The sequence below is a fragment of the Chlorocebus sabaeus genome, chromosome 22 (assembly GCF_047675955.1).
Source record: "Chlorocebus sabaeus isolate Y175 chromosome 22, mChlSab1.0.hap1, whole genome shotgun sequence".
Lineage (NCBI taxonomy): Eukaryota > Metazoa > Chordata > Mammalia > Primates > Cercopithecidae > Chlorocebus > Chlorocebus sabaeus.
The window spans coordinates 87,653,397-87,670,751 of NC_132925.1; the positions used below are offsets into that span (position 1 = coordinate 87,653,397).

At 51.4% G+C, this 17,355-nt stretch overlaps 1 protein-coding gene across 10 annotated transcripts in view; it reads left to right on the forward strand.

Moving 5' to 3' along the window:
* POC1A (POC1 centriolar protein A) overlaps positions 1–17,355 on the forward strand; it is an 81,407-nt gene that overhangs the window by 23,562 nt on the left and 40,490 nt on the right. For 7 of the 10 annotated variants that reach the window (XM_038003850.2, XM_073010107.1, XM_038003851.2 and 4 more), the window contains exons 8-9: positions 6,609–6,677; positions 9,355–9,453. In XM_038003850.2, coding sequence (XP_037859778.1) covers positions 6,609–6,677; positions 9,355–9,453 — 168 coding nt within the window. The remainder of the gene's footprint in view (positions 1–6,608; positions 6,678–9,354; positions 9,454–17,355) is intronic. The other 3 variants (XM_038003852.2, XM_073010108.1, XM_073010109.1) reach the window with 1 other exon arrangement.

Here is a 17,355-nt window from a genome sequence, read left to right on the forward strand (position 1 = left end):
CATTTGCACTGCCCTTTGTCAGGCCTGTCCTTCCAGTCATCTCGAGGGCCTGACTCCTGGAGGATGGCTGGTGGATCAGGAAACCCACGTGGTGGCACTGGTGCCAGTGCCCTATTTGAGCTCTGGGAAGTCTTGGTCAGGGGGTATGACACGACTGTGACGTTAAGCAGGAGGAAAGGGAGTCCCTGCCTCTCACTGGATGTCATACAGACTTGGGTTGTCAGAGCTGCAATGGAGCCTCATCACCCCATCTCGCCGCCTCATTTTATAGAAAGGAACATTGGTCAGGAGAGGGAAGGGCTTCCCTACCAACTACCACTGCTGTTCAGAGCCTCATGCCCCATGTGAGGCCCTCACAGCCCCATGTGTGGCAAGCGTGGGGGGCAGTGTGCTAGAAATACAGATTTATCTTTCTGTATTTTCTGAAACATAATCCTGAGCCACACTTACTTGGTTTAAGTTCTCTAGAGCTATTTGGGAGAGGATGGTGGGCGGGTTGTGGGTGGGGAGTTAAATCTGGTGCTTGTGGCTGTGCAGTTGGTGTGTGTTTTGCTGTAGAGTGACTGAGCTGCACGCGGTGCCATGCGCCCCCGCCACCCTCCCCCCCGACCCCGTGTAGATGAGCAGCCCCTGCCCTGGACCCAGACCTGCAGAGGCGCTGCTGTCTGTGTTCAGGGCTATGCTTGGAGGCTTAGTTGGTGGGAACTTGCAGGCTCAGAGTAGGGGACCCATTGGTGCTTACGGGGTGCTTGCGCCATGCTGGGCCCTAGGTTGAGGTTGGGAAAGCAGCAGCCAAGGGGGCACACCCTCAAGGAGGGGAGGTGGCCGTGTGACAGTGGCTGGGTCAGTGGGTCATCCCTCTGGCCACCCCAGGTGGAGGGCAGCTCTGGGAGTGGGCCGCCCCTCCCTTGTTTCTGTGAGAGCTCTGTAGCTCCTGTCTAGGCATTTTGGAGGACCGTTTTGATGCTCAGGAGGGTCACACCTGGCTTGGGTGGTTGGACACCTCCTGTGAGAGGTGAGAGGACATGCAGAGAGAGAACGGCTCATTTACTTCACCCTAAGAAACCAAGAGGTCGGCCTGGCCCTCTGTCCCCTGCCAGCAGCCCAAAGATGAAGGCTGGGAGCAGGTGTCTTCAGCCAGGGCCAGGAGGTTACTCCCCATCCGTGGAGTTATGATGGCCTCCTATGGGCCCCACTCAGCCACGAGAGCCCAGCTCACAGCAGACCCTGGTAAGTGAGTACAGGAGCCTCCTGGTGGGAATCTGGAAGAAGCATCCCAGTGGGCTGGATTGCTGTTTCTCTGTCTGAGCACAGGGGTCGGAGACCACAGCACTCACCCCAGAGGCCTGTTGGACCTCCTCAGTTCCATTCTCTGTGTGATGTCCTCTGCTTTTACCTCTGACTGAGGGGCATGTGGTGTGACAGTCCTATTTGTTCACTGGAAGACTGCATATGAGAGCCAACAAAAAATATTTTGCAACTCTTGAGAGGTGGTGGTGGGTTTGCCAGCATAGCTGTTGTGGGCATGCAGTCAGAGTTCAGGCACACAGGGGCCTCCGAGAGTCAGGTGGGAGAAGGTGAGGAGGATGAGGAGAGCAGCGAGGTCAGCATGAGCTGCCGGAGCAGTGGAGCAAGAGCCAGCACGACTGTGAAATCTAACCACCATGGGCTCCTTTGTTTTGCCTTAAAAAAAAAAAACTTTCTCTGTTGATACTTTGTTGTTTGAAGAAACTAGGTGATGTGGGTCCTTTTTGGGTCTGGAAATTGGCAATGGATGGTGATGTGTGGTAAAATGACTGACTGTGGGTCCAGCCAAGCTCCAGGGCCAGGTATGGCCCGGTCAGCAGGGAGAGTAGCAGGGAGGCCAGGCTGCGTCTGGGTTCATGACTGGTGAACCAGGACCATCTCCCTGAAGACTCTGCCTGGTCTTTCAAGTTAGGGAGGGAGGCCCTTACTGAGCCTGTGAGGTATCCCTGCTGGTGAACCTGGCCTGGAGTCAGAGGGAGACCAGGGCTTCCCACAGGTGGACACCTCTGGTGGCTGGGGACAGGCTGGCATCCACACTGCTGAAGGCCCAGCCAGGAGCCGCTACTTAGAGGAATCCTCAGGGGTGTGCAGAGACACCCAGAGACAGGTCTTGCCTTTGGAGAGGATGGACTTGGCAACATTCCTGCCCCAAGTAGATACCCTGATGCATGAAGAGTGATTGATTAAATAAAAGGAATAAGCCATCATGAGGGTAGAACAGTCTCCGAGAACATGTATCATATCTGGCTGCTGGCAATGATAAGAAGAGACTCCTCAGGCACCTATGGTTTGGAAACTTTATTTTATTTTATTTATTGTTGAGACAGAGTCTGACTCTGTCACCCAGGGTGTAGTGCAATGGCATGATCTCGGCTCACTGCAACCTCCACCTCCCAGGTTCAAGTGATTCTCCTGCCTCAGCCTCTGGAGTAGCTGGGATTACAGGTGCATGCCACCGCACCTGGTTAATTTTGTATTTTTAGTAGAGACAGGGTTTCACCATGTTGACCAGAGTGGTGTCAAACTCCTGACCTCAAATGATCCTCCTGCCTCGGCCTCCCAAAATGCTGGGATTACAGGTGTGAGCCACCATGCCCAGCCTGGAAATTCTAGAATGCACTCCCAAACAACCGATGGGCTGAAGGGGAAATTGCAGTGGAAACTAAACATTTGGAAGGGAATGACTGAAAATGTTGCATACTGGAAACTTCCAGGATCTATTGAAGGTGTCATCAGAGGCAAATTTGTAGCCTTAAATGAATTTATATAAAACCAAAAAAAGATTGAAAATACCTGAATTAAGAACTCACTGCAGGCGACAGCAGAAAGAATGTAGAGAAAGAGAGCACCTTTTCTGTCTACCTCATGGTGTTTGAGGAGCACTGGGGCTGGGGAGGAGAGAGCCTAGAAGGTTGGCAGGGCCCGAAGTGATCTGGAGCCTCCAAGGCTAGGCCCTGAAGCATGTCAGCAGTGGACCGTCTCTTTTACAGTACATGTTGGCTTTGGCCCACAGCAGAGCCCAGGTGTTCTCTGTGCTGTCCTCTGAGTGCCCCGGGCTGCTAGACAGAGGAACAGGAGGCTTTGTGGAAGGTACCTGGAGTAGGAGCTGCTTGGTCCTCTTGGTAAACAGGCACTGTTAGGGAGGACAAGGACTCCAGATCCACGTAGCTTATCACTCGCTTCATCCCTGGAGCTTCCTGGGGCTTGGTCTGGGGAAGGAGCGCTAGCACTCCACTCCTTATTTGCAGGGCTCCCAATGCCTGTGCTCTGGTCCTGACCCCTGCTGAGCTGAGGGCTTTGTTGGTTCTGCTGCTGTTGCTGCTGCTCTGACTCCACCACCTTTTCCCAACTTGGCATCTGGTGGTTGAGCCATGACAGGAAAGGAGAGTGACCTGCAAGTATTTGTCCCTTAGTTACTGTGACTTCTTGGAAACCTGCCATTACTCAGTGAGCTCTGGGCGGGCAAAAGGCCCATCTTTTTTGACATTCCGGCTGGGCGCGGTGGCTCACGCCTGTAATCCCAGCACTTTGGGAGGCCGAGGCGGGTGGATCAGAGGTCAGGAGATTGAGACTATCCTGGCCAACATGGTGAAACCCCATCTCTACTAAAAATACAAAAATTAGCTGGGCATGGTGGCATGTGCCTGTAATCCTAGCTACTCGGGAGGCTGAGGCAGGAGAATCACTTGAACCAGGGAGGCACAAGTTGCAGTGAATGGAGATCGCAGCACTGCACTCTAGCCTCGCAACAAAGTGAGACTCTGTCTCAAAAAAAAAAAAAGGAAAAAAAAATTCAAAGTAGGCTAGGTGTGGTGGCTCATGCCTGTAATCCTAGCATTTTAGGAGTCCGAGGAGGGTGGATCACTTGAGGCCAGGAGTTTGAGACCAGCCTGGCCAACATGGCGAAACCCCATCTCTACTAAAAATACAAAAATTAGCCGGGTGTGGTGGAGGGCGCCTGCAATCCCAGTTACTTGGGAAGCTGAGGCACAAGAATTGCTTGAACCCAGGAGGCGGAGGTTGCAGTGAGCCAAGATTGCACCATTGCACTCCAGCCTGGGCGACAGAGCCAGACTTTGTCTCAAAAAAAAAAGTTCATGGCCGGGTGCGGTGGCCCACGCCTGTAATCCCAGCACTTTGGAGGCCAAGACGGGCGGATCACGAGGTCAGGAGATCGAGACCATCCTGGCTAACACAGTGAAACACCGTCTCTACTAAAAGTACAAAAAAAATTTAGCCGGGCATGGTGGCGGGTGCCCGTAATCCCAGCTACTTGGGAGGCTGAGGGAGGAGAATGGCGTGAACCTGGGAGGCGGGGCTTGCAGTGAGCCAAGATTGCGCCACTGCACTCCAGCCTGGGCGACAGAGTGAGACTTTGCCTCCAAAAAAAAGGTTCAAAGTAATGGAAAATGACAAAATTTCTAAGAATCAAGTAAAAGTTACCTGAAATTACTTCACACGCCTCTGTTAACCCCTTGGTGACTGTCCACCTGAAAGGGTATCTGAGTGATGGATGCCCTGCCCCCATCCTGCACTCAGGCCCTGCATGAGCAGGGGCCACACAGCCCGTGATGTCTTACACCTGGGATTTCACCCTCACTGATGTTATTGGGCATTGTTCCCCTATTAGTAAAAGTGGATCTGTATTATCCTGGTTAATGGTGGCTTAGGATTCCCAGGGCTGCTGGGAGTGGGGCATTCCTGGGCCCTTGTAGCTCTACCTGTGTGAAGAAGTCAGGAGGACAGGTGTAGTCCAGAGGCTTTGTCTTTGTGTCCTCTCAGGCTTTGTTCCCTGCACTTGGACATGGCACCCTTAGGAAAGGTAGTGTGGTTGGAATGTGTTCCCCAAAGTTCATGTATTAGAAACTTGATCCCCAGTGTGGGGTTGTTGGGAGGTGGGGCATAATGGGAGGTGTTTGGGTCATGAGGCCATGCCCACATGTATGGATTAATGCCATTCTTGCAGGAGTGGGTTTGTTACCACGGGAGTGGGTTTCTTAGAAAAGGATGAGTTTGGCCCCCTTTTCTTTTTCACCCTCTCTTTGCCCTTCTGCCGTGGGATGACTCAGCAAGAAGGCCCTTGCCAGATGCTGGCCCCCTGATCTTGGACTTCCCAGCCTCTGGAACTGTGAGCCAATACATTTCTGCTCATTATGAATTACTTAGTCTCAGATATTCCGTTATAGCAACAGAAGTGGACTGAGGGTCACCACACAGACTGTTCTCTCAGGATTCAGTGGGTAAATGCAGGTGTTGTGCTCTGAGCACCTGAGTGCTCAGTGTTCACCAGTGCTGTACTCACTTTTTTCATCACCCCTGTTTTGAGCACCTCTGAGAGGAAGAGCCGAAGGTGGACTCTGGAAGCGTGGGTGGGCATACTCCCTGCTGTCCAGTGTGTCTGAGGCCTCTCAACCTGCCTGTCTCTCTGGGGTACAAAAGTTGCCTTCCTCTACGGCCTCGGGTCCCTTTTCCCTCCCAGAACTTGGCTGGTCTTTTCTGGCATTGAGTGGAAGGCACCTCCCAGTGTTCCTCTCACTGATGGGTCAGCTGTAGATGTGCTGCCAGAGCCCCTCTCATGGGCAGTTGGGGCTCTTGCCACTCCCTGCACTGGTCTGAGGGGACTGAGGTGGACTTGTTGACAGTGGTTGTGCTGTCTTCTAGGAGAGAACCTCTTTTATCTGATTTTGCTTGGGAATACCAGGTACTGGCCACAGTAAATGTTCGACAGGGAGGAAGAGATGGTGGTGGCTGTGGTCATGGTGTTGTAGCTAAACAGATGGTTACTCTGTGCACCTTTCTGGGATGGATTTTAGGTATGTGGGAAGAACCCTCCTTTACTAGGAGATCATGCATCCCCCATCCCCCCTGGCCTGGACTGCTCCCCAGCCCTTGGAGTATGGCCTGGCATGTGCCTGGCATTCCCCTTCAGATGGTCACACAGACCTTCAGCATCTGGGAAGCCAGAATGGGCACATCACTACCCATGGCCTGAACATAAGAAAAGTGAATTAGAGAGACATGTCATGTTGCTCTGCTGCCCAAGCACCTTTGGAAACCTCCTTCCTGTCACCTGTGCCCTGAACTATGCCCTGACTGCTTGAGCCATTGGCTCTTCCTTGGAGATCCTCTATTTCTCTGGTCAGCAGCTGTGCAATGTTGGGGAGATGTTGGATGTTGGGGTTGGTCTGAGTCAAAGGGACCAAATTCTCATCTCAGTGCTATGGCTGGGGTGACTCAGTGCACCTCTCTGACTTGTGGTTTCTTACTGGAAAAGTGGGGACGAGGCCAGCCCTGGAGGGCTGCCAGCGCAGACCGTCCCATTCACTCATCTCTGTCACCCACATTGTCATAGCCTGGCCTTGTCCCTGTTGTAGTGCTCAGGAATAGAGGCCTGAGCAGTGGTGCTTGCACCTGGCCGCAGGCAGGCTCCTGGGCTACAGGTTATGGAGGACTGTGGGCTGAGTGGGCTCTCAGTCCTTTATCCTGCTGCTGCTTTCATTCAGGAACGTCTCGTTTTCTTCCTGTGCATTTAGAATCGAGAATGACCTTTGATGTGTGTTATTTTTTGTTTGTTCTGCCAGGGACCAGCCACCACTGTTGCCTTTTCAAGAACGGGGGAGTATTTTGCTTCTGGAGGCTCTGATGAACAAGTAAGTAGAGAGCAGTCGAATGAAATGGTGAAGAAAGGAATCAGAGCTGATTTCTGCTCAGAACCAAACAGGGTGTTTGGGGGGTGAGCTGGGTTTCGCCAGCTTCCTTGGTGGCTTTCAGCGACTCAAAAGGCCCTGATGGAGCTTGAGATGGGTGTGCCCAGATCTGGGGCCCTTGCCATCCCAGAATGGCCCTCCTGCAGGTGCCGACCTCATGGCCGCATCTCAGAATCCTTACTGCTCAGGCTAGCATTTAGTGGAAGGAGACTGGGCTATGGTTGTCGTGAAAAGTTGTTTTTTTAGTTCTTTTCCTGATTCTAAACAAATAGATAATGATTATTATTAATATGATCTTACTGCAGGCCTGGGAATATGGCCAATGTGACAAGAGCTTCATACCTCATTTAATTCTCGTGACATCTCCATGTGGGAGATGAGGCCGTCTCATCTCCCCATGCTGTAGATGAGGAAACTAAGTCCCAGCAGATGCTAGAGCTGGGGCAGGCACCAGGGCATGTCTCACTTCAGAGCCATTCTCCTGCCCTGGGAGCCTCTGCTGTGTCATCTGCTGTCCTTTGCTCCCAGCCCACTTGGACACTGTTTGAGGGGTCAGCATTTTCATTATTTTTGGCTGCAGAGAGAGGACATTGTGAAGAGGTCCTATCCTACCTTGTCACCCTCTGCTCTGAGGGTTCAGCCTGTCAGCCCTGGTGCCTTGTGCCCTGATGGCTAATCACCAGTGACCTGTCTCCTGGCAGGCACCCTGCTTCTGGGGCCTAGTCCAGACCTTGGCACTGGGGAGGCCAGAAGCACTGAAGAGTCCACCCATCAGCAGTCTTTCTCCAGTGTCCACATGGTCCCCTCGTCCAGAGAACCACAGCCCCTGATGAGGCAAGGAGGAAAGAGTGGCTGTTCTGTGCCACTGTTGACCTGATGCATGGCCGAGAATGTTTATTCCACCGCGGCCCAGTCTCTTAACTCTGGCTGCGCAGCCTAGAAAAGTCCTGTTGGCCTACATGAGTCCTGGTCTCAGCCAAATCTACCAATTTTGGTTGAGTCTCTTCCAGTAAGGCAGAGGGTAGTTGAAGGCTATTTGACCACAGCCTGGATTAGAGACAGCAGGCGTCTTCCCACACCAGCACCAGTCCTGCTCTAGCAGACGAGGGAGGAGGAAGGCAAAAGTGACTCCTGAGCCTTCCCTGAGCGTGAGGCCTGGCTTATTGCTTAGAAGATGGGAAACTGGTAACTTCATACAGTAAATAGAGTCATGGTAGAATCAACTGACATAGTAGGAGAGGCAGCCTGGTGGAAAATAGGTCCCAGCAGCGCTGCCATCAGCTCCCAGGCTGCCTGTTTAGTATCTACTCTGAGCTTTTTCGGAGTGACACTGACATTGTCTGTTTGCATTCACGATAACCACTCTACTATTAGGAATTTATTCATTTATTCAGCAGCTGGATTTGCACAGTGACGTGAAGACCCTGTAAACAAGGGTGCGTGTGTGCTAACGTTCTATTTGTAAGGTGATATGTGCATGACCCTAGATGCCATCCATGTGGGAGAGGAAACAGTGGAGCTGCTCAGACAGCAGTGAAGAGCCTCCTGAAGAACGAGGTTCACAGCTGCATCCTGACAGACAGGGATGGTGTCTGGGGCACATGGAGTGTTGATCTTGTGTGGATACGGTGGTTTTTCTGTGGCCTCAGGTGACCACTGGCCACACACTCCCCAGTTCTCTGTGACGCCCAAGCCAGCTATCCTGGAAGTGGCCCTGGAAGCACACCGTCATGCGTGTCCAGCAGTCTCCAGCAGGGAGCACTCTTGCTCCCCAGCCAGGTGCCTCCCTCAGCTGTGTTCAAGGAGCCGAGGGACATGGTCCTGCTAATAGGAGGACACTCGGAATAGGACGTGTTTTTCGTGGCTGAGTTAGTCTTGGGATGACGAGTGTGTTGCTGAGTACTTCCTGTGTGCCCGTGTCCGCCAGACTGTCTCCTGTGAGCCTCACAGCAGCCCCGTGAGATGGGAACTAGGCTCATCCCTGTCTTGCAGATGCAGGAACTGAGGCACGAGGTTGAGTCCCTTGCCTTGGGCCATTCAGTAAGGTGTGTTCTGACCTAAAGTCCATGTGTTAACCACTTCTCACAGTGTAACAGGCCAGGCCACCGCCCGCAGGAGCTTCTATTTTAGTACAGAGGCAGATGATAAACAATGAAAAGGGACAAATGGATTAAATAACTCCCTACTCTGATGCTATGAAGGAAGTAAATAGAGGGCTAGATTTTAAACATTCACAAAGGCCTCTCTGAGAAGGTGGTGCTGTTGAAGTAGACACTTCAGCCTGCGAAGGAGCCAACCCCATGAAGCTCGGGCCTGTGACACCCTAGGGAGATGAACCAGCAATGGCCAAGGCCTGGCGGTGTCATGCTGCAATGATCCATCCTGGTCACATCCAGGTCCTCTTGAGGCCTGTCCACAAAGCCTGCTCCCCAGGGAGGTGGGGTAGGTCCCGGAATTGAATTGGGGTGTCAGGTGGGGACCACTGTCCCACCATGGCTCAGAACTTTGGGCATGGCCTCTGAGCCCATTTCCTCAGTGAAGGGGGATTTCCTCAAATCCCCCTTCCCACTGGCAAGGGGATTTTCTCCCCCTGACTTGGTACACCTGTTGGTTTTGGCAGGTGATGGTTTGGAAGAGTAACTTTGATATTATTGATCATGGAGAAGTCATGAAAGTGTCGAGGCCCCCAGCCACACTGGCCAGCTCCACGGGGAATCTGGTAAGTGGCTTGGCAGGCATGTCCTGAGCTCTGTGACTCTGGTGGGCTAGGTCATGGTGAACAGCTCTGGGCTTGGAGATGGTGAAGGCGGAGGTTTAGGCCCATCTCTGGAAAGGGACCTTAGTAAGATCTTGTCATTTACCAAATACTTTGGAACTTGTGGTGCTTTGTTTTCCATCTAGAGTGAGCGAATAAGACACAAAGAGGCTGTTAAGCAAGCTGCTGGGTGCCCCAGCCCTGTGCCATTTGGTGGGAGCGTGTTTCCATGGCATATGCTGCTGTTTGATTGAGACCTCAGGAGATGAGGCACCCATCCCATACTGAACCCTGGGCCACAGGACCCAAATGTGGGGCTCCTAGAGGGTTCAGGGCCTGAAGCCACAGCTGGGACAAATGGGAAAGGCCCAGCCCTGTTGCTTTCACTTCCCCCACCCTTTTTTTTCTAACCATGGAGAGGAAGTTCCTCAGCCACAAACCATTTTTAGTACCTTTGTTGGTAAAAGAATATTCAATGTTCCTGAATTTAAATGGTTAACATTTTTGACAAATATTTGGGGGAAAAATTGATGACTGATACAGTCTCATTAAATAAGGTCATATTCAGCTTGGACTGAAATAAATATTAAAGCCAAGGTTGTGGAACCCTGAGGGTTTTAAGCTCCTATGGCCGTAGGCTCTTTAGATGTCTCTCTGCTGGACCATAGAGAGAGTGTGGCCTCCCCCACACGGATACTGGCCCAAACAACAGGAAGTGGCTCGCCCAAGGCCTCCAGCGAGTCAAGGCTGGGGCCCAGAATAGAACTAGGAAGCCTCCTGAGTCTGTCCCGGGGCTTCTGTGGCTGCAGCAGATAGACGCCCCATCTCCCCACCCCAACACATACACATGTCCCCTGTTTTGTGTCCTGGGCTGCCTCTAGGCATTGGACCAGTTGGGATTTATGGTTTTTCTTACAAGGGTTGCCGTCCTGCCTGGTCCGTTGGCTGTCCTCTGTACTTGCTAGTCTGTGGCCAGTTTTCAGCTTTTGGGTTTGTTGGGGGATGACTGGGCTGCATGAGACACTGCTTGCTGCCAGTTCATCTTCCACCCAGAAAGACATTTCACACTGCAGGGTTGGGGTCCCCTGGGACCCAGCAGACCTCTAGGTCCCTGCCCTCTTTCCTGTGAATCCTTATCTATTGGGCACTTCTGGTGAGCCACAGCCAAGGTCTTTTATGCTCACTACCCTGTTTATTCCTTATCTCATCAGAATGAGTGGGTAAAGGTACTGCTCAATTCACAGATGAGACACCTGGGGCTTAGTCACCTTTCCCAGATGCCTGGAGCTGGGGGCCCACCAGGCTGACCCCTCTGAGCAAAGCTAGAAACTGCAGGTGGCAGAGGACTGCTGGCTGCTTTTCCCCATTTCAGGGGAGGGCACTGACATCTGCCTGTTGGGAATGGTTAATATCTACCAGCTGGGGGAGAATCCCATGTTCTTACAGTTATTAGGAAAATAACTTGGATGAACTGCTTCTTGTTCCTTTAGTCCTGGCTCAGCGATGGAATATGGAGCACCTTTGCTTCCCAGAGCTGTGGGTGGGGGAATCCCAGCATGGCAGGATGGGGCATGAGGGGTAAACAGCTCGGCAGTGCTCAGGGCAACCACTTGTTCCCATACTATCTACAGGCTCATGTTGGAGTTGTAGTCACAGCTCTCCCCACTGGCCCTCACTGCATGGGCCTCAAATAGGGGAAAGGATGTTGGTCCTGGGGTCAGAGAACTGGGTCTGAACCCTAGGTGTGTGGCCCCAGGCAAAACACGTGGTCTTCCCAAACCAACATTTCCACATGGTACCTGAATACCTACGTAGGCAGGCTCTGACGAGAGCTTTGAGACCCCCACCAAGTGACTTGTTAATCCTAAAATCATTCTTGGTTGAGATCAGACCTCTTTCCTTATTTGTCACAAGCCCCTCTGAGACCCTGAGTGGACGTTTATCCTCTCCAGACACACTTTCGCTGACACATACATGCCATGTGGTGTCAACCTTCAGGACTTCTCTGATCTCAGGACTTCCAGGCCAAGAGGAGCACTAGGTTTTTAGTTTGTTTTGTCTTGTTTTATTGTGATATATATAAAACACAAAGTTTACCATTTTAACCATTTTTAAATGTACAATTTGGTGGCATTAAATATATTCACAGTGTTGTGCAACCATCACCGTCTTATTTCCAGAAGATCTTCATCTTTCCAAACTGAGGAGAGCTACTTTTTATAACACTGTTCAGTGGTGCGGTTTTCTTCTGAGATAGGAAGGGAAGCTGATGAGTGTGTTCTCGCCCTTCTTGCCCAAGGGCTTCCCTGGCACTGAGACAGTATCTGAGGACTGGTTCCATGACTGGCCAGAGTGTCTCAGCCCCATAGGGAGCCCAGGAGCACTGCAGTCGTGTCTCAGGAGCTTGTGAGTCCAGTGAGCCTCTGTCCCTCCAGCTCTGTCCATGTACTGGCCTTCCAGTAACCCAGGGTTTCTCACCCTCAGCACTATTGATATTTTGGGCCAGATCATTCTTTGCTGTAGGGGGCTGTTTTGTGCATTGTGGGATATTTAGCAGCATCCTTGGCCTTTACTCACTAGATGCCAGTAGCATCTTCACCCTCCCACCAACCCAAGTTGTGACAACCAAAAATGTCTTCTAGGCCAGGCATGGTGTCCCACACCTGTAATTTCAGCACTTTGAGAGGCTGAGACTAGAGGATCGCTTGTGCCCAGGAGTTCAAGACCAGCCTGGGCAACACAGCACGATCCTGTCTCTACAAAAAAATTTAAAAATTAGCTGAGCATGGTAGCACTCCCCTGTAATCCTAGTCACTTGGGAGGCTGAGGCGGAAAGATCACTTGAACCCAGGAGTTGGAGGCTATCATGAACTATGATGATACCACTGCACTCCAGCTTGGATCACAGAGTGAGACTCTGTCTCTGGAAAAAAAAAAAAAAATAGTCTTCTGATGCTGCCAAATGTCCCTCTGGTGGGCAGAATTGTCCCCAGCTTAGAATCACTGCAATAAGTCTTGCCTCAGTGGGGAGCCCAGAAAAGAAGCTGACCTAGCAGTGGGAGGAGTGTGGGAATGTGCCTGGAGATGGGGCTGTCTTAGCAGTGGGAGGAGCACGGGGATGAGGTGGGAGAGGCCCTGGGCATGCGGACGAGGACTGCCATTCCAGCAGCCCTGAGTGTGAGGACTCTGCTCAGTTGGGCCAGATTTGGGCTCCCACCAGCAGCAGCAATGGTGGCCCAGGTTTCTCAGCCTGGGTTTCTAACAGAAGTCATTTTGCAGGAATCTTGTTTGGTCTCAGTCTTCTGGAGGTGATGGTAAACAACCAAAAAAAAACACACAAAAACCTTTGCCTTTAGCAACTTGGTTTTCTTCACTTAAACCTTGGAGATTGTTTTTGCCTTTCCTGGCTAAAGGCTTCCCTTCCCTGGCTTTGGGAGAATTTCTGGTCAGTGGTTTGGTGGCTGACCAGTGTGGCTCGACTTCTCAAAGAGCCCATGGGCGCCATAGCCGTGCCCCAAGAACTCATGAATCTAATGATCCTCTGCCTACATCAGCTCTGTCTACACCCTGGGCCTCAGGCCCTGAAGCCTTGTGAAACACTCCTGGGCATTTGGGGATTCTGGGAAGCCCATTGGGCAGGTGTAGGTGTTGAATTCCTCACCATGCCCCCATTCCAGTGTAGCAGTCGAAAGCCAGAGGGACAGACCCTGCATGGACCCCCTACTCTACTCACCCACTAGCAGACCACGGCAAGGGCAGCCCTGTGAGCCTGTGATGGTCCTTCTGCCCGGGAAAACCCCCTACCCATGACCCTTTCTCTGACTGCAGCACTTCAACTCTCAGATCTTGGAATGAAGTTGTCCTTGAGCCCACTCTGAATAGAGCTCTGTTCACTGCAGAGCTATTTTCAACCTCTGGTTGAAATTCACAGCTTATTTTTAGGCACATTTCATGTTGAAAAGCAAAAGCCATTTCCCAGCCATTCAGAATGAGAATAATGGGTTCCATTTTCCCTCTATTCTTGGCTGAGTTGTGCATGAGGAGGGATTTCAGGGCTTGTAGCTGGGGAACTTTCTCTGCTTAGAGGGTTGCAGATAAAGGATTCCAGGCCGTGCTCTGGGCTGAGGGTGGACAGAAGCTCCGTGTTTTGCCTTGTGACATGCTACAAGGCTGGAGGAAGGTTGGAAGAGCCATTTGCAGGCAAATGAGCACCTCCCAGAGGGGCTTGAGTATGGGCAAGGGATGGGAGCCCCTGGGAGTTGTCTGCAGTGGGTGCTTGTGCTAGTGTTTTCAAGGGTCTGGTGCTTAGCTCTGTCCCCTGCCATGGCCCTGGCCCCCTCTGCTCTTGTCCACCCTCTTGCTGTCTGTCTGTTGGGGCCTGTCCTGAAGGCATAAAGACCCCTGTATCTTGGCTGAACTTGAATCTAACACCTCCCAAACCCCCGCCACTATAGGACGGACTTCTGCTCAACCACAGAAGCATTTTTTTAACCACTTTTTAAATAGCAAAAATGTATTTGCTTGATTGACTTATTTTTGCCCTCCTTCCAAATGTCTGAGGGCCTATTATGCAATGGGGAAGAAAGGTTGCGCTGGGTGGGGTAGGAGGAGAACACAGAGTTCTAGGTAATTCAGTGAAACGGGGGGAAAAAAAAACCACTTCCTGAGTTCTAAGGGTTGGCTGCTCTCCGGTTCACACATTAACCTTGAGTTCTAGGGCTAAGGGCTTTTCTCCACTCACCTCTCAAGATCTCATTTTAAGGAGGAAAGCTCATCTGTGGTTAAGAACCTGGGTTCTAGCTCTAACCAACCTGCGATTAAATCCTTTCTCTACCCTGCCTGGGGTGTGGCCCTGGGAAAGTGGCCAGACATCTGGGAGGCATGGTTTTCTCTTCTGTCGTATGGGGAGAGACTGGGCCCTCCTTCATGGGATTTCATGCGTGGTGCATCTGCCTGGCATATGACAAGTGCTCATCAAGCTTTAGCTATTTTTTTTTTGAGTCAGGGTCTCACTCTGTCACCCACGCTGAACTACAGTGGTGCAGTTGTGGCTCACTACAGTTTCAACTTCCCAGGCTGAAGCAATCCTCCTATCTCAGCCTCCTGAGTAGCTGGGACTATAGGCAAGTGCCCCCACACCCAGCTAATTTTTAATTTTTTTTTCTTTTTTTTTTGAGGTAGAGTCTTGTGTTGTCACATAGGCTGGAGTGGAATGGTGCGATCTTGGCTCACTACAGCCTCCGCCTCCCAGGTTCAAGAGATTATGCCTCAGCCTCCCGACTAGCTGGGAATGCAAGTGTGCACCACCACACCTGGCTAATTTTTGTATTTTTAGTAGAGACGAGATTTCACCATGTTGGCCAGGCTGGTCTCGAACTCGCAAACTCAGGTGATCCACCTGCCTTAGCCTCAGTGCTAGGATTGCAGGCGTGAGCCACTACACTTGGCCTAATTTTTAAAATTTTTTGTAGAGAAAGGGTCTCCCTACCTTGTCCAGGATGGTCTCAATTCCTAGGCTCAAGCAGTCCTCCTGCCTCCGCCTCCCAAAGCATTGGGATTATAGGTGTGAACTACCATGCCTGCCCCACCAAGCTTTAGCTATTTTTAAAAAGGGTTCTTTTCCCCTCCCTGACTGAAAGCCAATCCGGGAGATTATGTGTTCAAAACTTGCTAGGGTGAGGGACAGTGGGCAAGAATGGGAGCACTTACAATTTTCCATGTTGACCCCTCTCTGCAGGTCATTGTAGTGAGAGACAGTGAGGTTTTCAGACCCTTGCAGGCATCAAAATTGTGTTTCCTGATGGCAGACCCAAGTCCTCTGTGCTCCCAGATGAGAGAGCAGATCTGTGAGTGGGTGGAAACAGTTGTCCTTCTGCCCCAGGATTCCTCAGGACAAGATGCCCAGGACCCCCAGAGCCTCCGTGCTTGAACTGTCCTCTGGAAGAGGGGGCTGGGTCAGTTGAGAACGTCTGACCTGAGCCTCATCCGTGCTGAAGGATGGCCTATTTCTTCTTCCTAGTTCCTCTGATGCTGAGGGTAAAGCACCAGTCACCTCCTGTGCCCGTCCTTCAGCTCTCACATTTCAGTTTTGGGGCACTGCCACAGGGGTGGGCTTCACTTAGGGGTTCATGGGACCCTGATTCCTGGCCCAGAGATTCTTGGCAGTAGAGCTTCCCTTATGCTGTGGATCTGGGGGTCCTGGGTGCCTGTGAATTTTTAAGATCTGAATTCTCACTCCAGGTGCCTTGCCTGAGGAATTAGAGGGTTGGAGAAGCGGGGAGAGGGAACCCATTTCCACCTCACCTGCCTCATAGATTTTTAAAAATTATTCATATATATTTCAGAAGTACAGATGCAGTTTTGTTACCTGGTATATTGTGTAGGGGTGAAGTCTGGGCTTTTGATGTAACCATCACCCAAGTAATGTACAGTATATTGGTTAAGTATTTATTTTCTCATCCCTTGCCTCATAGATTATGTGTTAGTCTGCTCAGGATGCTATAACAAAATACCATAGACTAGGTAGATTATAAATATAGAAATTTTATTTCTCACAGTTCTGGAGGCTGGGAAGTCCAAGCAAAGCATCAATGGGTTTAGTGTCTGGTAAGGGTTTGTTTTCTGCTTCATAGATGGCTCCTTCTCACTGTGTCCTCACATGGTGGAAGGGGCTAACTAGTCTCTGGGGTCTCTTTCATAAGGGCACTAATCCAAACCTGATGGCTTCACCCACATGACCTAATCACCTCCCAAAGGCCCCACCTCCTAATACCATCACTTTGGGGTTAGGATTTCAACACAGGAATTTTAAGGGACACAAGCCCCCAGACCTTGCAGCAGATTTGCTTCTCACTTGGGAGGACTTGGGTCGCTTAATGAGAACACAGATTTATGGTCTGGCATTCGCTTTCTGTAGAGGGGAGAAGTGTGGGTTCAAGGGATTCTTAGCAAGAGTGGTGTTGTGAGTGTTTGGAGCAGGAATGAACCCCAGATTTGTATGTCTTAGAGGGGAGCCTCTTCCTTCTCCACTTGACCCCAATCCTGGCACCTAAATTTTTCAAGACCATTAAAGCGGGTAGGATGCAGTGACTCACGCCTGTAATCGCAACACTTTGGGAGGCTGAGGCAAGAGGCTGGCTTGAGCCCAGGAGTTCAAGACCAGCCTGGGTAATGTAGCAATACCCCCATCTCTTAAAAAAAAAAAAAAACTATTAAAGGGAACTCCTGGCTTTCTGCCTGCTGCAGGTAAGTCCGAAGATGCCCAGGCAAGTTATCCAACTTGGAAAAGGCATGGCTTCATGGGGCCCAAACCCCCAACGCCTCAAGCTGCCCGTTCCCTTGGGCTCAGGGCATCTCTGGTGGTCAAGATGTGCCTATTAATGTGTTGTGGCTGTCACTTTGCTCACACCCTTTGGCTGAATAGCTGGCATTGCCCACAGTCCTTTTTATCGGTGTGAGTGAGACCTTGGTGGAAATGGGAAAGCAGACCCTCTTCTAAGCGGCACCATTCCACTTCGTGTGGCTATTGTGGGGCTTTGCCAGGGCCAGGCTTTATGGGATGACTTGGGAACAGTGGGGACTTTCTTTTTCATGTTTCCTAGGACTTACCAGGTGGCCCATCTCTGGCTTCTGGGGGAAATTCATTCCTGCCCCCTATGCCACACAGAGGAGGAACTTTGAGCCCAGAGGTGACCTGTTGGTGAATAGCCTGGGCCCCAGCCAAGTCCTTGTCCCTGGGATTGACGTGCAGGAACACTAATAAAAGACCCCTGACTGGAAAAGAGCAAGGGGGAGTCTCCTCATTTCTCAGTGGGAAAAAGGAGCCCAGCATCCTCACCCCTGGGACAGATAACCGTGCCTTCCCCT